The sequence below is a fragment of the Vicugna pacos genome, chromosome 3, assembly GCF_048564905.1.
Source record: "Vicugna pacos chromosome 3, VicPac4, whole genome shotgun sequence".
In the NCBI taxonomy this organism is placed as follows: domain Eukaryota; kingdom Metazoa; phylum Chordata; class Mammalia; order Artiodactyla; family Camelidae; genus Vicugna; species Vicugna pacos.
In genome coordinates this window covers 53,606,538-53,633,748 of record NC_132989.1, presented here as the reverse complement: position 1 = coordinate 53,633,748, position 27,211 = coordinate 53,606,538, and the positions used below count along the sequence as shown (strand labels likewise).

At 32.8% G+C, this 27,211-nt stretch overlaps 1 protein-coding gene and 1 long non-coding RNA gene across 6 annotated transcripts in view; one reads left to right on the top strand and one right to left on the bottom strand.

Annotated features, from left to right (window-relative positions):
* Window positions 1-27,211, bottom strand: part of CHD1 (chromodomain helicase DNA binding protein 1) — a 71,768-nt gene that overhangs the window by 5,046 nt on the left and 39,511 nt on the right. For 2 of the 3 annotated variants that reach the window (XM_072958349.1, XM_015246723.3), the window contains exons 18-34: window positions 25,216-25,287; window positions 24,605-24,754; window positions 22,302-22,450; window positions 21,826-21,922; window positions 21,611-21,706; window positions 20,117-20,293; window positions 17,341-17,501; window positions 16,014-16,055; window positions 14,920-15,050; window positions 14,054-14,192; window positions 13,686-13,836; window positions 12,547-12,669; window positions 11,687-11,815; window positions 10,971-11,234; window positions 10,473-10,613; window positions 5,762-5,940; window positions 160-256 (exon numbers count right to left, since the gene is read on the bottom strand). In XM_072958349.1, coding sequence (XP_072814450.1) covers window positions 160-256; window positions 5,762-5,940; window positions 10,473-10,613; window positions 10,971-11,234; window positions 11,687-11,815; window positions 12,547-12,669; window positions 13,686-13,836; window positions 14,054-14,192; window positions 14,920-15,050; window positions 16,014-16,055; window positions 17,341-17,501; window positions 20,117-20,293; window positions 21,611-21,706; window positions 21,826-21,922; window positions 22,302-22,450; window positions 24,605-24,754; window positions 25,216-25,287 — 2,298 coding nt within the window. The remainder of the gene's footprint in view (window positions 1-159; window positions 257-5,761; window positions 5,941-10,472; window positions 10,614-10,970; window positions 11,235-11,686; window positions 11,816-12,546; window positions 12,670-13,685; window positions 13,837-14,053; window positions 14,193-14,919; window positions 15,051-16,013; window positions 16,056-17,340; window positions 17,502-20,116; window positions 20,294-21,610; window positions 21,707-21,825; window positions 21,923-22,301; window positions 22,451-24,604; window positions 24,755-25,215; window positions 25,288-27,211) is intronic. The other variant, XM_072958350.1, reaches the window with a different exon arrangement.
* The window catches only part of LOC140695614 (uncharacterized), a 73,421-nt gene that overhangs the window by 29,215 nt on the left and 16,995 nt on the right, over window positions 1-27,211 (top strand). The window lies entirely within an intron of this gene.

Here is a 27,211-nt window from a genome sequence, read left to right as displayed (position 1 = left end):
GCTTGCTTCAAAGGACCTTACCCGCAATAATCTTTGGTATGTGGTACTCAACTACAAATGCAGTACTCTAAAGGTGACTTCCTGTTTCCTTCATTCCTTCTACATTTATTAACAGAATTCTTCTGTAGGGAAGAATGGCTCAATGATGCATTAATTTACCTGAGATTCCTGCCGTTTTTTAATAGCATGCTTATATAATTTATGTAATTTTCTTGCATCAAACTCAGTAAACTTAGATACAAAAATCCACAGGTTTCTAGAAGAAAAAAAGACAAATTAGTCTGGTGGAAAATAACCCCCTATCCTTTAGACAGGAACATACATACTATACATCTTAGCCCTCTAAAGAACAAAGTCTAAGGAGATTATTTCTAGCATTTAAAAAAACTTCATGTATGGGTAAGTTTCCAAATAAACTTAAACATTATTAACTTTTACTTCTTTTCTGACCTCCTTCATTTTATAATCTTTGGAGTGGAAAGTAGTTATCAATCCTAGTTTGAAACCAAAGAAAAGTAAACTTACCAATTAGGGACTCATTGTGATGAAGATTAGGTATAAAAGGATTACACTATGTTAGTAGTTTGAGTAAAGATACCATCAGATAACATGGATTATGCTTGTGAAAGAAAGGTCCCAAATAATGAATTGAAAGCAATTCTCATTTTATAATTGTAATGTTAATAGTCATGGGAGTAACAGGATCAGACACTATCAACCAAGGACACTGTATCTTTAGGTCCCACTTCCCATCCCAAGGCTTGGATTAGTTATTGATCATAGAACTCCTTCATGATAAATTCAGATATAGCCTCTGAATCCTTCTCAATACAACCTTGTAGCAGCCACTAATAATCGTGACACCTGAGTTGAAGTTGATCTGCCATCACTAAAATAGTAATAACTTCATGTATTTACATTTTCTTGAACCACTAGCCTTCCAACAGGTGTGTTAAAGATTTTGAATTTTGTCTATATAAACAAGATGGTGCAGAAATTACTAATCAGCCAATGATGGGGGTTTAGTGGACTACCCAATATCAGCATTTTTACTGAGCCAAGCAATAGATTTTAAGTAATTAAAAAACAAACAAAAAACCTGTGTGTGAATGACTTCCCAGAAGAAAGCTATCTTTCTGTGATATTAATAGAAGAGAAAGCAAAAATTCTTAGCTAGGAAATAATTTTCTTTTTTTTTTATGGGAGAAATAATACTATATAGAAGCACTTAATCTGGGGATTTCTTAACAGCTGAGACTATTCCTCTCAAATATCAAGAGTCTATTGCCTGTGACTACAAAACATACATTAAGTTATAAAGCCTTGAATGAGATACTATTGATAACAGATATTTTATACAGGTTTTATATTTCTGAAGCTCTTTTCTATTAATTCCACAAATAACTTATCTTTTAGGTAGGCACAGTCAATACAGTGGACAATTTTTAAAATAAACAAACAAATGAGGTAATAAGGCTAAAGTGGCTTGTCTAAACTCATACAACTAGGTAAGGCTAAAAGACAGAGCTCCAAATTCTCTTTCCACTAAGATCAGTAATTCTTAACCTTTTGATTGTGGACACTGATATGTGTAAAGAGCTGCTTCCTAGTAAAGTACTAAAAAGTTGCCAAGTGTTAGTAAATTTTGGAAATCCTAAGTCTGTGAGTCATACATTAACTACAAAATTATCCCAGCACATACATGTGCATACAAAGATGGATAACTCGTTGACTTTCTAAAAGAATTTTTATCAGTGTTGTCAAGTCGGTTGTGGCTTTCTCATGTGTTTCTGTTTTGTTTCATTAATTATACATTATCATTAGTATTATCAATTTAGTTTGTGAAGGATGTTTGCTTAAATGCATGATATGATGATACCTATTCTACAGCAATATTTTGGTCTATAATTTTACAAAAACTAGGCTATAAAAATGTATTGCAGTCTCATGTGAAGTTTCTAATTTTTCCTATTGTATAAGTGTAATAAAGTTCTTTGTACATAAAAAAAGTATTGCAGTCTAAAGAGCAGTCACCCAAATCCTTATGTTTAATGTGCATAGATTTATGCACAATATCTTCAGAATTTGCTTCTACAGTGATACTTCATAGTCTGTAAAATTGGGCTATTTAAATAAGTTGTAGCGTATGATCAAAGCATATCAAGTTAGCAAGACAAATATTTTAAACCAATAAATTTTCCTAATACGCACAGATTACTTAAAAACTTTAACATGAAAATTTTCATACATCAAAGATGAAAGAATTTTACAATGATCACCCATATACCTACTACCTAGATCTCTTAGTAACATTTTATTGTGCTTGCTCTATTCACGTATCATTTCATACATCCATCCCTCTGTCAGTCCTCTCATTTTTCTTTGATGCATTTCAAAGAAAAATTACAGGTATTACTGTATCTTCCTCTAAATACCTCAGCATGCATATCATTAACTACAGTCAATACTGTTTGGTTTTTCTTTTGAAATATTCTTTAGACTGTACTTTCCCCTGTATTCAATTATCAATGAAATAAAAGAATGAAGAAATAGCTAACCAAGTCATCAAAGACAATTCTTTAAGCAAATTCTAGAGGAAGTTTATCAGCGAGCAATTGAAAAAATTAATCAACTTCAATACTAAAAAATATTAAAATCTTTGTAATTGACATCTAATTTAATTAGCAAATCTTGTTAATATCCAATGATTGACATTAAATTAAAACAGCTTATTTTGAAATTAAAATATCAAAAAGACAATAGATTTAAAAAATGGGCAGAGGACCTGAAGAGGTATTTTCTGAAGAAGACATACAGATGGCCAACAGGCACATTAACAGATGTTCATCAGTAATCACTGGAAATGCAAATCAAAACCAAAATGACATATATTCCCTCATATCAGTCAGAATGGCTACTGTCAAAAAAATAAGAGAAAACAAGTGTTGACCAGGATGTGGAGAAGAAGGAGCCCTTGTGCACTGCTGCTACAAATATAAACTGGTATGGCCACTATGGAAATCAGTACGGAGGTCCTTCAAAAATTAAAAACATTAACTCCATGCAATCCAGCAATTCTATTTCTCAGTATTTATTTGAAGAAAAAGAAAATACTAATTCAAAAAGATATGTGCACCTAAGTGCTCTTTGTAGCATTATTTACAATAGCCAAGGTACAGAAGTAATTTAAGTGCCCAGACAGATAAATGGATAAAAATGTGATTTATCTGAGTGTGTGTATACATGTACACACATAAAATGGAATATTACTCAGCCATAAAAAATGAAACATTGCCATTTGTGACAACAAGGATGGACCTGGAGAGTATTATGCTAAGTGAAATAAGTCAGACAAATACTGTATATTTCACTTATATGTGGAATCTGAAAAACAAAAAAAGATATAACAAAACAGAAACAGACTCACAGAGACAAAGAACAAACTAGTGGTTGCCAGAAAGGTGGGGGTAGGGGTAGGTGTGTGGGCAAAACAGGTGAAAGGGACTAAGGGGTGCAAACTATCAGGTATAAAGGTATAGAACAGGAACATAGTAAAACTTGCTTAATGTCAACTGCTGTAATAATTATGGGTCAAGTCCTTATCTTTATAAGTAAGGTCTCTATCTTCTTTCATTTTGTAGAGTCAGTGACTATAACTGTTCTGTGGGGTGGGGTGGGGCAAGGTGGTCAGCAGTTCAGTGATAAGTCTTAATACAAGGGACTCCTCCTTGCTTCTACATTTTCCACCCAATCTATCTCCAAGATAGCACTCAGACCAGAGTAAAAACTAATTTGCTTTGAAATATTTCTTAATTGGGGTCTAATTTCTCCTCTCCTTTAAGGCAATCTAGTATAACTAAAGGCAGTGACAGCAGAAATAAAAACCAAGAAATATAAGTCAAGGCAGATGAGCACTAAAGGTAATTTGTCTAACTGGGTCAAGAGAAGGATCAAACCTTGGGAGTTAAAGATGAACACAAAAAAGGCTCCTGGCTCTTTGGTCTCTTTTCTTTTAGAGGTTATTTTAATCCTCCTATTCCTAATAGCAAACTAAATCTGAAATAACATCTATTTATATTAGCCACTCTGTAATTTCAATAAGATGCTGCTTATTTCTATCTAGAAAGCAACTAAAATATTCTGCCTTCTTCACAACCTCAAAATTCTAAACTCTAATTACATATAAGGTTTTAAAAACTGGTACGCATCAAATAATTATTTCCAGAGAGAAAATAAGCTCCTTTACACTAAAAAGAAAATTTTCATAATCCTTTAAATTAACTAAATTTAGCTTTAAGAATAACTCACAGCACTTCTGTTATTTTCCTAATTTTATCACAAACAATAAGAATATGTCTGGGATCCATTGAAAGAAAGAACTTAACTTTGGATCTTGAATATAGAGAATTTAGCTATATTCTCATTTAATCCATGTATATATACACACACACAACACATATATAATTGAACTTTACTGTATTCCCGTTCTGTGGTTCTGTTCTTTGGGGATCATTGTGTGAGTTGAAAGAGCTTTGAGAAAGAATTACTCTTTTTCGTGGTATTTAAGGAAACCATTAAAGCTTCAGTATATATATTTCAACCATAAATAAAAGATTAAACTAGACACTATGAATACAGTTCTTTAGAATTATTGCCTTGTTCCTCATGGTATCTCTTATCACCGTCATTCAATAACTGGAAACTATGTAGTGCTTTACAATTTATAAAGGGCTTCAAGTACAGATGCTATCAGTTTACAGATGACAATACTGAGGGGGCTCATACTGGTAACTGTTCAAGGTCACAAAGCCAAAAACTATCCAAGATGGGGACTTAGCGTGTCCTGTGATTGCCAACTCCAGTGATCATTCCATGTTATTCCAGGCGTGTGACTTCATGCTCTTATCGTCCATGCATGGATTTGGTTTCTTAAGACATGACAGCTCAGTTTACTTGCTTTCAAAAGCCTAGTGATCATGATCAAGTTCCTACCTCCTCTTTCTAAAATGGATCCTGACTGAATTTAAGGAAGGGGACAAGGATAGAGTTTTTTTTAACTTTAGTGTAATCATGACTTTTCCAGAAATGTATCACTAAAGTTTTTGTTTTGATAAGTAGCTGCACTGTACATAGTGAAGAAAACAGCAGGCTAATAAACTGATATCAGTGGCTGGTTTGTGCTCATTTTTCTTCCTAACCTAATAGTTTGGCTTAACAATGACCTGGATTTGGTAATCCATAAATGGCTAGTATAATATTATAGCAGTTCAGGTTTGTAATTTTAAGATCAACTGTGTTGATGCTGCTTCTAAAATGAAAGGGGAAATTAAAGTCTGCATTTTACACTGCTTGAGGGTATAAATTTTTACAAGACTTTATAGTCATACTTAGAAAATGAATTGCTATTTATGTAACAATAAATTTGGTACACCAGACTTTGAAGATATTACTGAGAATAATTTGGTGAACTGCAGAGATTTTCAAAAATAAGATGCAACCTGAATTTTAATGAAACAGCTTTCACTATTTAAAGGCAGAGATACCTTCTATGGCTTACCATGATGTCTAAGTAAGTAATCATTCTTGAATAAAAAGCTTTATAAAGTTAAAGGAAAAAAGTAAAAACAATCATCTTCAGGTTACCTCTTTAAACATTTTCTTCCCTAAACTTTAGAAGGAGAAAAAGAAATTGAAATAGAAGAGACAAATAGATGGTTACAAAATCACAAATTTAACGCCTCCTGAAAAATACATCACTTACTTTCTCCACTGCTTGATTTGTTCGGGATTTGTATACTCTTTCAGACATTCCGTGATGTGGTCTCCAATTTTTATTAAGCATTGTCTAGTATGTTCCAGTTGTTCTCTTTCTGAAAGGCCTTTCTCAGGCCTATCAAGTTGCTTCAAAGCTGCTTTGACAGGCCTCATTCTTTCTTTACACTTTAAAATAGGAAAATAGAAACATGAATGCAACAAAGATCTACTCCTTTCAATGATACGTGAGTAAGTAATGCTGAAATGAGCACTAAATTTCATCTCACAGCTCTTAAATGTATGGGGTTTTCCCTTGAGATTTTATTCAAAAAGCAATGCTTTCCAGTATTATTTAAAATCAGTCTTTGGAAGTAAGAGCCTTGGATTTTACCTACCTTCTGTAAAAATGGTTACTTTTTACACTGGTGTATAACATTCTAAGCAGTCTTAAAGAATTTTAAAAGATAACAGAATACTTCAGAGTACTAGTTAATATCCTATATTGACTATAATACAGAAGAGTATTAAAAAAGAGATCTTTATACAATAAAATATATTCACAAGGCTATTAAAATCAATAAACTTACAAGTATAAACTCTATTCTTCTTAATCTTTGGGACAAAATGAAGTAGCTAATGATGAATTTTCCTACTATCATATTTTGGGTACTCAGGGAGAAGGGTGGTGATAGAAACCAACCTTTTCCCTAATCTACAGGTTGCTGGTGTGCTAATAAAAGGACATACTAAAAAAATTTTATGATTCAACTGAAGTTCAATTTGTGTAATAAAAACTATACCCTTATACCAAAAGAAAAATACTACTAAATAAAGCAAAGTACAAATAAATTTTATTATATATAAATGCAAAAACAAGTTTAAAATTTATACTTACTTTCATGAGCAGCAAGTTGGGTTAATTCCAGGAATGTAAGGATGAATCAGCTACAGGCCATATATTTAATTGATTCACCACCACCATTTATTTAAAAAAAGAAATCCTCACATCACGGCTGTGAACGGCCTTTCTTATCAATTAAGTGTCTATGTTATATATGTGTGAATTTGAGTACTTTTTGTTGTGATCTATTTGTCCAAATCAGTTGGGAAGCTTTCCAACTTTTGTAAGGAATAATAATTTTTAATTTCTATTTTTTTTGATGTGTTTATTGCCATTTTGAATTTAGTTTACCAGTTGATTTGGTATTTCCTCATTGTTCCTTTCTTTTTATGGTTTGATATTTTCTTTTGTATTATCTTGGTTTCTTTTTGGTTTTCGTGACTCTTCCCCTTATGCTTTTGACTTGTGGTTACACTGTTTTTCAAGTATATTAACCCATTACTATATCTGTTTGGCTTTAAACTGATAGTCATACAAACTGAAACACATCCTAAAAAGAATGAAAAAAAAAAATCTGTATTTTCTTGCTCCTCTCTCCCATGTTTAATGATTTTGATGTCCTTCTTTTACATCTTCATATTTATTCTGTTACAACTCATTGTCGTTACCGCCTTTCCAATTATGGTTTTCTCGTTTCTACAACTGCTTTTCTAGTTAGAGTAGGCCTCTCAATATTTCTTTTAGCATAGGTTTAGTATTGCTGCATTCTTTTCATTTTGGCTTGTCTGGGAAATTCTTTCTCTATCCTATTCTAAAGGATAGCCTTGCTAGGTAAAGTATCCTAGGTTGAAGCTTTTTCTCATTCAGAACTTTGAATATATGTTGCCTCTCCCTTCTGGCCTGCAGTGCTTGTGTAGAGAAGTCAGCTTAAAACCTTTTGGGGGTTTCCTTGTAACTATTTTTCTGTTGCTGCCTTTAGAATAATTTCTTTAGCTTCAACCTTGGCCATCTTAATTACAACGTCTTGGTGTCAGTCTGTTTGGGTTCTTCTTGTTGGGGACCCTCTGTGCTCTCTGTACTTGGATATCTGTTTCCTTTAGGTTTGGAAAGTTTTCAGTCATGGTTTCTTCAAATACCTTTTCAGTCTGCTTTTCTCTTTCTTCCCCGTCTGGGACCCCTATTATGAGTAGGCTGGCACGCTTTATATTTTCTCATAGGTTCCTTATATTGCTTTCCTTGGTTTTTACTTGCTTCTTCTATCTGCTGTTCTGACTGGGTGACTTACGTTACCCTGTCTTCTAAGTTACTTATTTGCTCCTCTGCATTGTCTAGTCTGCTTTTGACTGCCTTTAGCTCCGCTCATATCTCAGCCACTGAGTTTTCTGTTTTTAACTGGCTCCTTTTTATAGTTTCAATTTCCTTTTTACAGTATTCTTTGTCTCTATTCATAATCTCACTTATTTCCTTCAGCACTTTTATCACCCCCTTTTTGAAGTCATGATCTTGAAGCCTACTGAAGTCTATTTCATTGATAGTTCTTTCAGAGGATTTCTCTTGTTCTTTTAATTGGGAGTAGTTCCTCTGCTTCATTTTACTTAATACCTCTCTGGCACTATAGATTATGGAGTATCAGTTATCTACTGTGGTCTTGAAGGGATGTTTGGTTTGGTTTGGTTGTTTTTTTTTTTAAAGAGGACACGTTCCTACGTAGACTCTGCACCCCTAATAATTTTGTCATGAGGTCTGTTTTTAGTGCGGATGGTTGCCATGTCTGTCTTCTGTGTGTGTTGGCCATTATCCCTTTGCTTGGGGGTGTGGCCAGCGTTGTGGTGACCAGAGTCTGCCCTGGTTGTTGAGCGAGGCCTCCTTTTTGTTCTGTGGTTATCACAACCCTGACAGGGGCTGGGTCTGTTCCACTTTTGTTGGAATGGAGGCTTCCAGACCCATTTCTGAGCTGTGGTGCATAGTAGGCAGGGTTGGAGCACTTTAAGTACTTTTGTTGACTCTGCCCTTGTCCCAGCATATCACTGCACTATTCTGGTGTCTCCCAGGTTCTCTGCCCTCAGAGCTACCAGTGCAGTTCTGCCTTCTTCTGGGTCGCACACTTGGCTTGTGGTGCACTACTGGGTCAGCACCATCCCCAGTACCAAACACCACTCCTGCACTCACCCTGATGTGTGAACTCTGCTTGCACGTCCTAGAGGCCGGTGGGTTGTACCATTGGGTCAGTCCCATGTCCACGCATGGCAGATGGACTTGCAAAAACCAGCTGCACCAGCCCTCATCCCCACTGTGTGCTAGAACTCTGCTCCTTGCTTTTCTTAGAGGCGCGGGTACACAAAGGCACCCATGGAGCAAAATGGCCCCCTCTGCCTGGGGCTGTAAACAAATCTCAGTCCCACCTATGAAGTTGGAGAGCCCTGGGTACATATTCAGGTTTCAACTCTACCTCCCAGGAATAATTTAAATATGACTGGAATTATGTATTCGCTAGTAAAAAATTAGAATTCTGGCCTGATTTTTTTTTTAAAAAAAAGGAAAAATCTTTAATATCCTTTCTAATTTTTAGTGTTATTCCTATCTGTTCTCTACATTTCCTATTTCTTGTTAAATTTTGGTAGTTTATATTCTGCTAATTCAACATGATGTAGGTTGGAGTGCATACTATGTTCTCGGCATTGTTCTAGACCCAGAAAATAAAGCAGTAAAGGAAACAGAGACCCTGCTTTTATGCAGTCTGTACTCTAGTAGAATAGAACTAAACCAGATGCTGTCTCTTTTAGGCTATTTGTTATCTTTTATCCTGAATGAAAGGGAAAGCCATCTAAGGGTTTTAAATGAAAAAGTAATATGGGGTGACTTTATTATCCCTGTAACAGTCATTATCACTCTGCCTGCTGTATAGAATACAAACTGAATATGAAAAGAGTACAGGGTGAGATGCAAAGGGTGGAAGCAGTGACAGTAACTATGGAGCTACGGAAATAATCTCAGAAAGAGATGAATGTGGTTTCAACCAATGTACTAGAGCCAATATGACTGCTCATTGTCTGACTGAATGTGAGGAGAGGAAAAAGGGGAATTAACAACTAAATTCTATGCTAAGGTCAAGGCCTGAAGATGGGAATTGGAGCAGTGACAATTAACATTTATAAAGTATTTATTAGGTACCAGAGGCTGTGCATTGCTTTAAGCGCACTTCATTTGATTCTAATGACAGACCTTTACAATACTATTCATTCTATTTTATAGAAAAAGAAACTGAAGCTTAGAATGAAATGACATCTGTGAAACCCATGTTTGATCTCCAACACTACTGTTTCTTGACTGTTACATTATACTGCTATTTAGCAAGACAAATCAATAAGGTGTTATTCAAAGTGTGGCCTATTAACCTGTGCTAGTCCACAATAGCATATGTACAGAAATTTTAGAAATCTTCATATCAATTTGATAGTGTAACTTTACATCTACTGAATATCATAACTAAACATTGGGGCTTATATTTTGTATTCTTTTTGTCTTATTTTCACTTCTCATTTTTCCTGTATTTTCTAAAAATACTGATCTGTAAAAGATAAGATAGTTATTCACTGTAGATAAGAAGCACTATTATAATAGGTTTAAGAATTGTGAAAAGCTTAAAAATTTTAAAGTTGGAGGGAAAAAGTTCACTCTCTTTAATTTATGAAGAAGGTCTTCAGGTTGATTCTAACTTTAAGACATCTTTCACAATTAGATTCAATTGCTTTTATCGATCTGAACTACATATAGCAGTATCAAATTCAAATACATTTCTAAATTAGAAGCTTTAAAAGATGAATATAAATGAATGTTCTAAGAATTATTACTAATAACCAGAAACTCTACTACTTACAATGCTGAATGTCTTCTGATCTAGCTCTTCAGATTCTTCAGATATGGGAACTGGTTCACCACTTGCAGTGATATGAACTGGAGCATCTGACACTGAAGATTTCTTAGATCGTTCCTTGCTATCAGGCTTGGATTCACTCAACTGATGAAAAACAAAATTAAACAAAAATCCAACAAGGCAAAATGATTAACACTTCCAGAAGATAATTACTGTCTCATTTTAGTCTATAATTCTTTATTCACATTCAATATTCTTATCTTTTTTATCTTTCCCCTAATTTTACTTAGGGAAACCAAAAATAAAGCTACTCTGTAATGTTACTCATTACATAAGGCATTTAAAAGGATTCAAATCTGTTTTTCTCCTCTACTAGATACCCATATGTATTTTTAGAGAACTCAGTTACTGAGGCTAATTGGGCTGATAGGCAGTTTATTCTCCTAAAATGTAAATATGTTGATTGGTTACTTTCTAAGTTTCATATTATGATTTGCATACCTTTTCTTCCTTTATGTCTTTTTCTTTCTGTATAGCTTCTTTTACTTTGTTTTCTCTTTTTTCTTTAAAATCTTTTTCCTTTATATCTTTCTTATCCTCTTTTTCCTTTATCTCCCTTTTAAGTTCTCTTTTATTTTCCTTTTCTTTTGCTTCCCTCTTTTCTTCTGGTTCCTTCTTTATACAAACATCTGGCTCAGGTTTTTCTTCACTGTCTCTTTCTGTTTTAATTTTTTTATTTGGATGTTTCACAGAAGTGATCTCATCCTGAAAAGTGCAAGTATGGCCAATGTATTACTAACCAAATCTAGACAAAGACTAATTTTTTTTGCATGACTGTGGATTGCATGTATGTGGATTCCGAGAGAAATAATCCAGAATCCCGTTAGTAATGATACATGCAATGTGGGCCTGTCTATAAAAACTAAGGTAAGTCAGTCCCATTCAAAATTTATAATAAAGGGGACAGAATTTCATTCAAATGGCAAATGTTTGAAAAGGAAGGACCTTTGCTCTATCCATCTAAGTGATATGTAATATTCTATTGAATGCTTAGAATTCTTTATTTGTAAATGAGACTATGTAATGAACTATAAAAAAGAAGTTCAGTATCTTTAAATTTTCAAGCCTTAGTTCAAATTTTAAATGTAAAGTATACTAAAAAACATGCCGTGTTCCCTTTCTATATAACAGGTTGCTTTTCTAAAATATACTCTTACCTTATCATCATCTTCATCGGACTTTTCTGAGGGCAGGGGAGAAGAATCACTCTTTATTTCCTCTTTCACTTTTATAGACTTCATTGTTTTATTCTTCTTAGCTCGTGCTTTTCTCCTCTTTGAACCTCCCTAAAAATAATTATTTTTATTCTAACCAACTCCAATATTAAACCTATAAAGTTAAAAATATATATTCCTACTTAATCCTTAGTCTGTTGGTGATACACTTTCTAAGCTTGGTGTAGGTTTATCAACAAAAGTGATAAAACTTAATGAATCAAATACATATTAATGTGAATAAATGCTAACAAACTATAATTATTCCTTTAAAAAAAGGAGTAGAGAGAAACAGGAGGCTTGTTCACCCTCCTAAATTATCTTCAGCTAAGTATGATACCAGAGATAGCATTAGAAATTATTTTTAATCATACATAGGTAGTTACTGACACTGTGGTCACACAAACTTTTAAACATTGCTTTAGTTACTAATCACCTCTCTTTCAGTGTCTTTTTCCTACTTTTGTGAAGCCTCCTCATAAGTAAGCTCAGTGATCTTTACTGTTGTTCCTTTAGCTGCCCAATGTCTCCAAATAAAACAGTAATGGAGACGTGACCTCTTAAAAAGCACTCTACTCCAAAAAATTGTTCCCATTCCCTCTCTAAATAATAGGGGGGAAAAAAATCCCACTTCTGAAAGATATGACTCACTAGGTATAACACAAATACTCTATTCAAATAAAACTACTAAATTTGAAACACACTTTTAAGCTCACATTAACCATAGGTGTCTAGGATGATCAGTAAACTAGATTAATCTGATCCTAAAGTAAATTGCTTTTAAGCATCATATTTTAACTTACTGCACCAGAAAGCCTCTGAGCTTCTTTTCTTGCAAGATCTTTACTAAGTAATTTGATGAGGTAGTCTGCACGTGTCTGTAACTGTTTCGCTTGTGGTTTTTTATCAGGATCATCTGGAAGAATCTGAAAAGCAATTTTTCATATTGTTTTAATAAATGACACAAAAAGTAATAATTATTGGCTAAAAAATGCTTACCAAAAAATACATATAATTCACAAATTACAACTTTTAAAACTTGTAGGAATAAACAAATTAGAATGCAAAATACATTTTTTATACCTATGCCACAAAGATTTAACTTCCCTGGGAATGAATTCTAAATACATGAGAAAAACATCCCTCCATTCAAAATGAGACATTGTAAGTGTGAAGTTAGAAATTTCTTTCAAATACATAATAGCATATTAGCATCCAGTGCTATTTAACTTAGATTTCCTTTCTTTCTCAACAGTATATTTAACTATTAAGTATATACAAATTCCTAGAATACATAAGTATTATCCATCTAGAAGATGACCCAAAGCATGCACTGTGATGAAACTTCCAGTGAAAATCAGTTAATTTGTTTTGCTTCTTAGTAGCAAATGATAAATATCTACAGGTTCCCATTTTTCCAAGAAGTAAAATATAAAAACATAACTTAAATGGTAAGAACAGAACAGTTCTTCCAGTGGTTTCCATTCTATGCAAAGAAATGACTGTAGCTAGTGTGGTAGCATCAAATTACCAAAAATCTTAAACATTGTTTTTCACTAAAAAAGAAATAAATATACATATAAGTAGGTGTATATATATGTGTGTGTGTTTGTGTATATATATATGTAAGATTTCAGAATCCTGCTTTGTGTTTTGAATAGTATAGTTAATGATGGAATGAGAAGTTCATTTTCAACCTGATAACAGGAAGAAAAATATACCCATGCCTTAATAAAAATATAATTTCAGAGGTAAGTGAAATCTTAAGAGATCATTTAAATTCAATCCCTTTGTGAAAACCAGATTCCAGAGAAGCCAAGGTCACACAGCTACTCAAAGCTATGGTTTCCTGACTCACAGTTGAGTTGATTTCTAATATAGTTGAAAAGCAAAAATTCAACTTAGTATTAATGGTCAACAAAATGAAGAAATATTTAAGTACCTTGTGTGTCAGACTGAGGTCAGGATCCATTTTAATCATTTCCCAGCTTCCATATCCGTACTCGTAGATACCAATTAACAAATTGGAATCATCTTCTTTGCCCCAGTCTATATCAAAATGAGCTGCCTTTGTGTGGCATGGGATAGTATACCTAGTATTAAAGTTAATAACCATAGTCAAGTTTATAATTGCCTTATTAGAAATTAATTTTGAAAACATTTAGGTCATAGCAACTTCAAAATGTTATACTTTATTTTTAAAAAGATTTGATTCAAACTGGCAAATGGCATAAAACATTTTTAACAAATTCATATTCAAATTATTGAATAGCAACAATTTTTTTATAATGGAAGAAGGAAACAACTCACTGCTTTCTTTCCTCTGGATCTGAAGGAATGGATCTGTGCAATGGTATTAATTCTTCTTCATGGGAGATGACTAGCTTGGCATTCACCTGTACTCCTGATATTCGGAATGTTGGACCCTTTACTTTTCCAAGTCTACCACCTTAAATTTTTTTTAAAAGAGCATTAAAAAGTATAAAGTACATAATTCTACAAAATACAAAGCAACATATTATATATAAGCTATTACTCATATTAGTAAGTATTACTTATTTACCTATAAGTATTACCTGTTTATATTAAGGGGAGGCTTGCTGGCAAACTTTAAATTTCACTCCAGTATATTCAGTAGATACTAGCGATTTTTTTATAAAATAAGCAGATGAGGATTCACAAAAACCATTTTGGGCACTTTATTAATTACACAACATATATCAATCTATTAATACTGTCAAGTCTTTCAGTAAGTTTTAGTATGATTTTTTTTTCAGTATATCCGATTACTGAGTCTTATCTAAATATTTTTATTTAGGTAGATGAATTGCAAAATGAGTATAACGAAATAACTAGTCCCAAAACCAATGTCACATATGTATACTTACACTATCTCATCTATACTAAAAATATACCTAACAATAATTCCTCATGTTACCTCCCAGCCAGAATATACCAGGCAGATAGATTCTACTGCCTTTAATAATGCAATTCTAGTCCTCATTTCCTACTACCCAGAAATGGCCTGGCTTTGTTTTATGAAGCATCTTTAACACTGACTTATATAATTAAGATTGATGTAATAACTGAAGTTACCAACACCTACCTAATTCATTAAGAGTGTATTTCAAAACTTCCATTTACCTGTCTTTAAATCACTTTCATTTTAATATTACCTGTTCGTTCTGTTCCTGAAGAATTGTCCTTCAGAGCTTTAATGCAACCATTATGTACCAATTCTCCTAGTCGTCTGAGGTCTGTCTCTGACTTATCAACTAATTCAGCATCTCGAGCAATTGCATCCAATCTGTAATAAAATAATACAATTTTCAGGTAAATATGCAGAAAAAGTGGAGCCGTTTAAGATACATATTATGAGAGTGAAATTCTATATTCTTTTTTTTTTACTAGGCACTCAGGAGATAATATGAATAATGATTAATGTTCAAAACGAAATGTTTTTCACTGTACTTCATGCGAGTCGTTTCAAAATAAAACCAAAAATACCTCTATTGTAAGACAGGATTTTGAGGAGGAAAAAATATAATTAAATCAGTTTCAAGTCTTTGCCACTCTATATTGAGAGAGTGGTTTTGCCACAACAAAGGACAAGGAATATTCAAATCGCAAACAATTATTGAGATTAACTGATAAATAGAATTGGAGGAAAAAATATAATTAAATCAGTTTCAAGTCTTTGCCACTCTATATTGAGAGAGTGGTTTTGCCACAACAAAGGACAAGGAATATTCAAATCGCAAACAATTATTGAGATTAACTGCTAAATAGAATTGGTCTTTAAGTCAGAAGGCTAGGTTAGCAAGTCAGCTTCTATAAGGATAAATCTGGTATTTTATAAGTTTGCGATAAAAAGAAAAAGCATTTGTGGGGGTGGGTATAGCTCAATGGTAGATTGCATGCTTAGCATGTGCAAGGTCCTGGGTTCAATCACTGGTTCCTCCGTAAAAAAAAGAAATAGAAAAGAAAAAGCATTTGGAAAGTCTCTTACAATTATAAAAATGCAAATATTTTACAGACATGTATTTTATAGGAAAACTTCATTTATAGGTAAAATTTCACAGACTAAAAAGAATTAAGGATAGTATAAAAACTTAAAAAATCTATGTGAAATCTGTTTTCCACAGATTAACTTTATAAAAACCTGTTAAAACAAATTTTTAAAAAGTAGCTAAAATGAATATTAGTATATACAAAGCTAACAGCATGTAGCAAATTTTATAATTCTATTGAGAATGGCAAATATATTTACCTTTCCAGAGGGCCACCAAATTTCTTGTAACTCTTGATAAACCTAATAGAAAATAATTGTTTGGTTTAAACGTTGGTTTCACTATTCATTAAAAAATAAATATATGTAGAAATAAAGATAATACTGTTAATGCAAAACTTAATTCAAGGCACTATTACTAACAAAAATAAACAATGCTAGAATCAAAAATGTTAAAATATTAAGATATACCAAGTAAGATAAGATGTTTGTTTAGAAACCAATATAAATAAAACAACAGAAGCTAAATTTTATTTTCAAAATTATTTTACTGTTTTCACAAGACTAAAAGTTTCAAGGCTACCATAGGAAGTGTCTCCAGAATTACCAATCATATTATACCTCCTCACATTTCAAGTGCTGATAAAAGTTTACTGACTATATAGCTTTAATTCAGATGTATGGTATCATACCAACAACAGGGAAAAAATATTAGTTAAGAACCAAGCTACCCAAGTGGTTGATGGATGAGGAAAGATATCCAGGAAAAGCAGAAATGCCTCTTCAACTAAAGACAGAAATTCCAGCAAATCAGAAGGTCATGAAAGTACCCTAAATACAATCTAACAGTATTTTTATATTTAGGTTTTTGGCAGAAAGAATGAGGAACAATTTTATCAGTCAGGGTCTATGATTTAAAAGAAAAGAGTTACAATGGACTGAAACAAACAACAAACTTTCAAAATACAACAATAAACAAACTCACAAACTTCATAAGCAAAAATATTACATAAACAAAGTAAGCTATAAGCCCTTTCCCTTTTAATAAATCTGTATATATGAATAAAAATATTTTGAAAAAAAATCTACAATTTATCCTGCAAGGCCAATCTTACCTCACTTCCTATTTAGACATATCACAAACACTTTTGACACGGTTTCAAAAAGCAAATCACGTCAGTGTTAAAAAAAACTAGAAAAATATAGAACTAAATTACTCCTATGTAAAAAGAGTAATGTTGGAGTCATAAATGCAGTGATAATGTTTAATAAATAACCTAACATACTGAAATATGTATTTCATTATTCAAAAGGGTCACTATTCTGAACCACATTAATTAAAGCAAAATAATTTAGCAGTCTAAATAGAGTAATAAATAGCGTGGGAACGATTAGGTGCCAAACTCACTTTTTTCCATGGTTATGATGAACAACCAAAAGCAGAACCACCCAGTCCCTACCCAGTTATCATATATTTGCTGCCTCTAAAACTTGCATCTCAATCTTTAAACATTATGGGATTTCTAATACTTTAATTTCACCCTCTACTAAAAGCAAGTTGGAGTAAAACAGTCTCAGGTCAGCTTACCGCCGAATTTCTGCATCACTAAATCCTTTAATATTTTCCCGAGGTATAGTCCGTGGTCTTCCACGTTTCTTTGGTCTTTTCCTTTCAGAGATCGAATCACTATCAGATCCAGAGTATCTCCTACTTCTACTGCGCCTCCCTTCACTTCCATTGAAACTAATCTGGAAGTTGAAAACAGAATTTTACCCAAGCTTAGAATAAAGAAAACACTATAAAAGACTGACAAAATAAATTCAAATATTCTTCTATATATCAAAAACATTAAATAAAATTGAAAAGCAAACAAAAAACCCCAGAAAAATATAGCATGTTAATGACAAAGAGGTATTAATATCCTTAACACTTAAAACATTCTCATAATCAGCAAGAAAAATACCAATTATCCTTTTGTAAAAATATGTGAAAGGGTTACTAACAGGCAGTTGATAGGCATGTAAAAGAACACCAGCCAAAAGTTATTTACATCAAAAAAGATTTTTTTAAATGCAAACAATCTGTTCATCAAAAAAAGACTGGACAAATAATCTATACAACAAAAAGTTGAGAAGCCATTTAAAATTGTTATAGAATGGTTAACATTCATTATACACCATCAAAAGGAAGAAAGCAAGTTCCAAATTAATGTGACTCCAATTAAACTTGGCAAATGAGATATATTTAAAAAAATACTGGAATTCAGTATACTGTATACCATAATAATGTTACTGTGGTATCTGAACAGATTGATTGTGTCATTTTTTTCCTGTTCTTCTAAATATCTACTAATAGGTTAGTAATATGAAAAAAGTGCCAGTTGAATCCACATGAAAGCGCCTTTATAACACCCATTAGTTCTTTAACAGATAAATCAAAACATTTTTCGGCAAGTCTTTAGAGTCCTTACAAAATCTCAGTACATATTCTGAACACCTAATGCACTGAAAGCTAACTGCAAGTCAGCAATGGTATTTAGTTCTTACTCGTTATAATTTTCTCTCATCCTTTCACTAGATCTAATATAATGCTATGCTTCCCATGCACTGTAAAAAGAAACCATAAGGGTTTTATAGAAATTAAACACCAAGAAACTACATACATGATCACTCTCAGGCCAAACACAAATTATCTGGCTCCATTTCTGCCTCAGATATAGAAAGTTGGTAGGTTGCTCCCACTCTAACAAGTCTAATCTACAAAATCATAAATTTTCTTAAACACATCAAAATCACAACAATCTAGTAGTCTAAAATATAAGGAAATATAGCAGATTATTAAAAAGTGATGGCACTCAAACACCAGCTCACTTGTAATACGAATGACAGACATCAAGTACCATATAAGCAGGTGAGAGGAAGTTAGCTCAAATTTGTTCAAGACTGTGAGTGTAGGCTACCATGAGAGCAGAGGGTCCTAGGGAGAACCTGCACCTACTCTCAGGTGCTTTCCCACAAACTTCCACCAACCTACCAGGTGCTCATGAGAAAGACTACAAACAGGATTGGAGATAAAAGAAAGCATTTCCTTGACGGTGAAGGTCTGGAGAAAGAGAGCAGTCACCTTTCAGGAGACAGGCAGGAAGCCTAGCCAGACCCTTCTCAACTAATGAACTGAGAACACAGGAGAAGTCCTAAATATGGTTGCAGAAAATAAAATAAGTAGCAAAGCAAGGACCAGGGTAGGATAAGTCCTTCTTCTACCTCAGACTCTAAATTTGAGGAGAAACCAAAAACTCAGTAATCAAGATAATCTTATAATTGCATTCATTCTAAAAAAACAGAAGTTAATGCAAAGAGGGCTAATATTAAAGTTTTTCCTTTTGTCACAGAATCCAGTATATCTTGGTACAGCACTATTAGCGTTATTTAAAACTCTAATATTTTGTTCATTTAGGCAGTAAAAATAAACACCAAGAAATTTCTAAGAATTCGAATCACTCAGGGTATGCCCTCTGACCATAAAAGAAACTAGATATCAGTAACAAAGATACTTGAAAAATCTCCCAAATATTTGGAAATTAAACAGCATACTTCTGAAAAAACCTATGGGTCACAGAGGAAGTCACAAAAGAAATCAAAATATTTTGAAAGAAATGAAAATGAAAACACAACAAATATCAAAACTCAGGAGATTCAAAAAAGACAGTGCTTAGTGGGAAACATGCAGAATTAAATGCTAATATTTGAAAAGGAAGATCTTAATTTAATGATCTAATCTTATACCTTTAGAGACTTGGGAAAAAAAAGCAAAGCAAAAGAAGGAAGAAATAATAAAAGGCACAAATCAATGAAATTTAAGACAGAAAAATCAATGAAACCAAAAGGTGGTTCTTTGAAAAGAGTAAAATTAACCATAATCAAGGAAAAAATGACCAATATTAGGAATGAAAAGAGGGAAATCACTAAATACCCTATAGACACCAAAAGAATAAGGGGATATTATAAATAATTTTATGCCTATAAATTCAACAACCTGGATAAAAGGAACAAGTTCCTTAAAACAATCAACCAAACTCATTCAAGAAACAGATACTCTCAATAGTTCTATATTTATAAAAGAAACTTAGGTTATAGTTTAAAAATCTTCTAACAAAGAAAACTTTAGGCCTAGACAGTTTCCCTGACAAACACTGCCAAACATTTAATGAAACACTTTCCAACTCATTGTATGAGACAAGCATTATCAAGTCAGATGAAGTCATAAGAAAACAAAACTAAGGATCACTGTTTCTCTTAAACAAAGAATAGCACGGTGTAAATACTCTTACAATATAGAAATATCTTTCAAATTAAAAAGTTACCTGTTTTGCGCAGTTTCTCATTCTTGGGAGCATATAAATTTCCTCGAGTTCCTTTTGTCTTTCTTCCTCTTCTAATCGTCTTCTTTGATCTTCAGGAATGATTTCTTCCCAATTCTTGGAATTTCTTTCAGGTTCCAACTCAATATCATCCTCATCCATATTTGAAAAGTTGGCAACCTGAGAAATTACAGAATTTTAGCAGAATAAAGCATTAAAGAATTCATCCTTAAATTATATTTTTCTTTTTCAGCAGGGAGGAAGAGGCATACCAGAATAAGACAGTAACACTTAAATATCCTCAGGAAAATGAATATGACTATGGATTAAACCAAATATGATTGTAAAACTAAGTTTATTTCTTCATTAGGTCAAAGTAGGTGAAATCAAATGACTTCATTCGTCTTCCAGGAATGATTCTCTTTTGCCCTGATGATAAAAAAATTATTACTCTAAGTTAAAAGAATAAGAACAAAGTAATTTATAGTGGTAATGTGCTAAATGACCTTCTGCAGTAATTACCACACCAGTCCATGAACTACAAAGTGCTGTAGATAAATCCAATATTATTTTTCTGAATCATAAAAATAGTACCTAAAGAGCTAATGACAAGACACAAGGAACTCTGAGAGAATAGATAAATTTATTTAGGTTCCCTAAGCCCTAGTTTCTTCATCTCTTAAAAAGTTAGATAGCACACTAACTTTTGTGAGGATTAAATAAGATAATACATTTAAGGACTTATTCTCCTACTTCAATTCTTTCCCACTACAGTAAATCCTCTGCACTTCAGCCAGAGTGATCCATTAAAATTACAAGTTTTTATTCACTGCTCTGTCTCTGTGTGGCACATTGCAGATGCTCGATATTTATTTGATGAATGAATGAATGACATGAATTGATCCTTAAAAAACTCAGTTCATGGAAAATGGTTAGGATACAGAGCAACCTACTTCTTTATTCTACGTAACTGGCATACAACTTACTCTGTGATGTAGGTTGATTTATGTTGCTTTAGGACTTCTATCAACCTTTTAGCCCTCACCAAACCAGGGGTATTTATAAATATTATTGCTTACGTTATGTGACCGCATTTGCTTTATTTTTCTTAGTTATGATACTGCTTAAATTAATCTAATGTCAAAAATTGTTCCAACAAAAATCAGCTAAAAGTCTTCAGTCATGGAAATCGAAATAAGAGATCATATTCATGCATTTACCCAAATATTTGAGGAAACAGCTCTCCCCATTCCACTAAGCATAGCTATTCATAAATGATTTGGTCCCTTTCAAATCATGTCACTGATGGTTTGTCAGAATAAGAGAAAAAAATTTTATATACCTCAGCAAATGGTAAGACAAAAATGTTAAACATTTTTATAGACTACCTTACTGATCATGTTTAAAGAAAGGGGAATAAAACACTAAATGACAAAAAAAAAAATCAGAACCTCTCAATTTATATACTAATATTAAGAAAAAATTTTCAAAACCTACCTTGAACTGAGAAAGTAATTCATCTCCTACAGTTAAAGGGCCTGGTTCATTTTCATGAGTTTCAGCCCTCTTCAAGATTTCATCTATATCCATTTCCTAAAGTAAGAAAGAAATCTTCTATTTTAAATACATACTTTAATATATTTAAAAATAAATATACTTCACATTTACAATTTTAAAAACAACACATTTTGGGACAATTTTTTTTTTTTTACCTGGGGCTCTTGTTCTTCTCCCTCCGGTTCCTTAAAAAGTTCCTCAGCACCAAACTTTAAAATGGCTGATAATTCTTCTTTATTGAAAGGAGTAGAACTGAATGAAAAACAAATAAAAATACTTAATATTAACAGTCACAAATTTAACATTTACACAAAACTTATGACTTATTGACATTACCTTTATAAAAATTAATATGACATAAATAGGTCAAGCATTACTAATATACTTATTTTAAAACTAAAGAACTTGAAACCTAGAAGTTAAAGGGTATTCCCCCAAGATTACAAAACTAGAGTGGTGAAACCATGTATTGAATGTCTATCACTGACTACAAATTATTTCAGTGCTTTAAAAAATAAAATCACAACACTAAATACAGTACTTCAATGATCTGCTTACAGTATGTAACATTCCAGGAAAATGGATATAGTATGATTCTAAAAGGACATTTTTTTAACAGGCAAGTAACTACCTTGAGGGGGCAGAACCTGTATGTAGTACTGTCTTCCCAGTTGTGTCCATTCTTTGAATGACAAGATGATCTAAAACCATCTTCTTTTTGGCCCTTTCAAGAATATCCTCTTCAACTGATCCCTTTGTAACTAGACGATAAATGTTCACCTGTAAAGATAGACATGATGAAACCTAAAGTGCAGTAAAAAGGATTCATTTTGCTAATGTTACATGCCCAAATATTGGTACCTAGACTGAAGCTCATCCTGTATGATGTTTTCACTGGTCAAAAGCAAAATAAACATTTGTTATACACAATAATACATTTAAAGCTAAAGTTTCTTCAATTTAAAGATTATTTTGAGAGTATGTCCCTCCTTTTTATACTTTGGTTAGGAGATTTTATTTGCTTTTGCTTTTTTTTTTTTTTTAAGGAATGACAGTGACTTTTAAATTATCTTTTGGTGGAGGAAACAGTAAACTTATGACAACCTTATACCAGTTCCCTCAATTCTGATTAACATTACATTATTCCATTTAACCTAAAATTCTGTGAATTTCTTCTCAAGTCAATGATGAAACCATTAAAAAAAAAAGCTTTCCATAATTGATGTGTAGTAATTTCTCAAGTTCAGTGGTTCTATATCAAACAACATCACAATATGGGGCTATTTTGAAAATTTATAGGAATATTTTTAGTTTTAACAGTGACTAGGTGGGCTTATCAGCATTCAGAGCACAGGGACCTGGGATAGTAGACATTCTTCATTAAACTGAACATTCTGGCAAAATGAAAAATTATCTTGTAAGTTTTTCAAGAATTTTTAAAAACCTTTGAAATTTACTGTGAGTCTAAATTATAACTCTATTTTAACACAAACATGAAGTACTTTCAGAGTTACAATACACACTAATTTTTTCAGGATTATAATCCATTGTGCGTATCAGTAGATAACCGGATACTGTTTTATTTGGATCTTTATCATTACTTACCACTTCCATATGTTTCTAGTATTGGTGTCACCAATAAAACTCACCTGTATTACTAACCTACAACTACTCATTTGGTAGTTGCTGCATGCAAATATGTCCAGTGCAATTAATAACTACTCCCCAACTCATTCATAATACAGGGCTATTTCAACTGTTCACATATGCATTAGGCCTAATTAACCTGTGAAATCCTATTTCCTTACGTTCTCATCTTTGACAGTCTATAATTTGTCTTGGCATGTTGTTATTTCTACTTCAAGTTTCCCTCTCTTTATCATGTACAAGTCAGTCAGTTATTATCCAACCTAATACTGTTTTTCATTCTGTTATGCACAAATATACCTTTGCTGTTTCCTTCCTTTGTACTTTTTTACAGAGAACAAGTCTTGCTCTTATTCTCTCAACTTATTTTTACATCCCAGTATATACTGGAAAGAGCTCTCTTTTTTTTTTAAATCTAAATTATTGTTAGGGCATTAGGATGACCTCAAATTACATGTATCTATTTCAAGACAGAAAAAGGGGTGCTAAAAATAACTATCATAAAAACAGGTCACTGGGTCTGATAAAGTTAAGAATCACTACTTTAAATACAATCTTTTTATTCAGGGGTATGCAATGTTGTTCCAGAGTATAAAAATGATAGGAAGATACATGATCCATTCCTGATGAGGCACAGTTTAATAAGAATTATCCGGGTAAAACATTTTTTAGATTATGGATTTATTCTTCAGTAGAAAATATGAATGTTTCAAAAATTAAAATCTGCTAAGCCTCTGTGGTACTACATGTTTATATCTCCTGCTTTGAAAAAGTTTGAGAAACACTACTTTAGATGGAGGTAAATGAATTAAAAGATAAGGACCAAGGCACTAAAAGAATGACAGATGGTTTTTCTTAAGGGCTACTACAACTGTGCCAGATAGTTGTACAAAAATTATGAGAATGGCTTTTTTGCACAGAGAATCTTGTAGGCACATGAATAAAACACAGGCTAACAAAAAGGAAGCGATGTACTGAGCAAAATCTTTCAATAGTTAAAGTAAGTTTATGAAGGCATTTTAAAGTTACATATATTGAATGAAATACTATATTCTACAGTTGTAAACAGAATAATGATCCAAAAAGAGTACACAATCCTATTAGGCATCCTCAGTTCTGTCAGGAATTTCTGTCAGGTGATTCTGGTAAATGTGAATTCCTCATTACCCTATCTGTTAAATAGCAACATGACTGTTTCAATGATCTTACCAGAAGAAAAACAAAAATCACTTCCAAGCAGTCATCACAAAACAAATCCTAGAAGAGTAAAATAAGAATAAAAAATACCTGTTTCTTTTGCCCAATTCGATGAGCTCTCGCCTGTGCCTGAAGATCATTTTGTGGATTCCAATCAGAATCAAATATAACAACAGTGTCAGCTGAGGCTAAATTAATTCCTAAACCTCCAGCTCTTGTGGAAAGCAAAAAGCAGAAGTCCTGTAAGGAGTTATAAACAGGCATGATTTTAAATTCTTCTCAACTGTGAATAATCAATATGAAAATTTTACAATTTAATTTCTGAATTTAAAACGTATGTTACCAATAAAAGTGAAAGACAGTTTTAAAAAATACTAATAAAACATATACACCTCTAGAAAAACCAATCAACAAGACTCCAAAACATAAATATATACATACACACACATATATGAAAACAGCAATTCAACAAGAACTCCAAATGAAAGTAGGCTAATTTATTTCTAAGCAAATTAACTGTCCTATGATGAAATACTACTGATACGAAAGGGTACAATTCTTCAGATTTAACACAGAATACTAACTTTAAAATCTCACTTGCAAATCAAACCAGCTAGCACCAATAACACTTGTGTTCTTTTAAACTACAAATGACTAAAATAATGACAAAACACTATGTACACTTTTACAAGTGTTCATACCTCTGATCCTTCAGCATTAAAATGATCTAGAGCTTGTTTCCTCAGCTCCCCTTTTATTGATCCATCTAATCTCTAGAATAAAACACATTAAAATACTGCAATAGTAACAGAATCAAAACTTTAAAAACAAATTGAAATCAATTATGAAATTAAGTAATGCAAATGCAGCACTGCTTTTCCTAAGGCTAGAAGGTACTTATAGGTAGGGTAACAATGCCCAGGCATTGTATCTCCAGAGTCCACGCTCATAACCACTAGCACTGCTATTGCTAACAATAAATAATAGAACTGGCTTTGTCATTTTGCTTGAGACCCACTGTAAGAATATACTTTGCATGTGAATGAGTACATAGCTGTACAACCAAAACAGGTTTCATGACACAGTGTACTGATACACCCTCATAGTTTATGATCTATTTCAATTTTTTTAAAATGTTGGTACAGCCCATTAAATTGATTCCCAGATCCATGAATATGTTACAGCCCACAGTTTAAAAAACTCTGAGCCCAGCATGGTTATGCACCAACATGTCAATGTCACCTGAGAATTTAGAAACACAAATTTTTGAGCACCATCTCAGAACTAAAATCAGAAACTCAGAGAGGGATCCAGCAAAAGCCCTCCAGTTTAAACGCTGAGAATCACTGATTCAGGGCACTACAGGCTCTAGCTGAATAGCCCACATTTGAGTATCCTGAGTATTCATCGGTATCTTGGGCAAGAAATTTGACTCTTATTCTTGTCAGTTTCCTCCTCAGTAAATGGATGTAATACTATTACTTCCTTCATAGAATACCAAAGATTCAGTGAGAGAACAGAATTCAACACTTAGCACAGCATCGTGGGGGTATACCCTCAAGTGGTAGAGCGCATGCTCGGCAACAAGAGATACTGGGTTCAGTCTCCCCAGCACCTCCTCCAAGCGGAAATCAGTGAAGAAACCTAGTTACCTCTCCTCATTAAAAAAACATTAAGCACAGTGTCTAACATATACTGAGTGTTATTAAACATAAGCTAAACAACAGATGTCCAAAATCAAAAAAATTTTTAAAGTGTTATATTTCTGTTCCATTAAAAATTATACTTGGTGAAAACTTCGAAAAAATAGTAGTATTATCATGTACTGAGGCATGACCTAACAGGCTGGGTTGGGGATGGGGAACACAAGAGGGGCAACCAAGGTTGACAGCTAACAGGTACAGTTTCTTTTTGAGATTATGAAAATACTCTAAACTGTGATGATGATTGCACGTAACTGTCTATATATTAAAAACCACTGAATCGTAAACTTTAAATGGATGAATGGTATACAATGGAAATTACATGTCATTAAAGCTATTAAAATAAAATCAAGCAACAGTACTCTTTCTGCTTTTTCCCCTAAATGACTACATGTATCTCAGTCATGTTCATACCACCCAATACCTGTTCTTCATAGCACTTACCAGAGTTGTAACATTGTATTTGTAATTACCTGGCTTAATGTCTATCTTCCACACCAGGTTGTAAGCTCCAACAGAACACAAACTATGTGTGTTGAGGTTCATCATTATAATTCTACTTTTATTTTATTGCTCGCACTAAATATACATCATTTACTAGCTGTATATGCAGAAAATGTTTCCTATGTTCCAGGCACTGTTCATAAAATTACTGGAAGGATTAAGTTAACTATTAGATGTAAAGTGCCTAAGACTAGCACCTAACTATAACATTCAACACTCATTCCTACTATCTGTAATTACAGTGAATGAATTTCAAAATAAATATTGAATAGATGGAATGTAAGTCCATTTTGATCTTTGCTATCTTCCCTAAAGTCACGTGGTTTCATTCAGCCAACTATGCATTACAATAACTATGAACCCATAATCTTCAAAATCTCCAACAGTCCTGGTAACATTCACAAGAATTGCTCTCTTGCCCTTCCTCAGACTAAAGCCTAATACTAAGGCTGCCCCTTTAGATTTGAACATAGAGAAATAAAGAATTAAA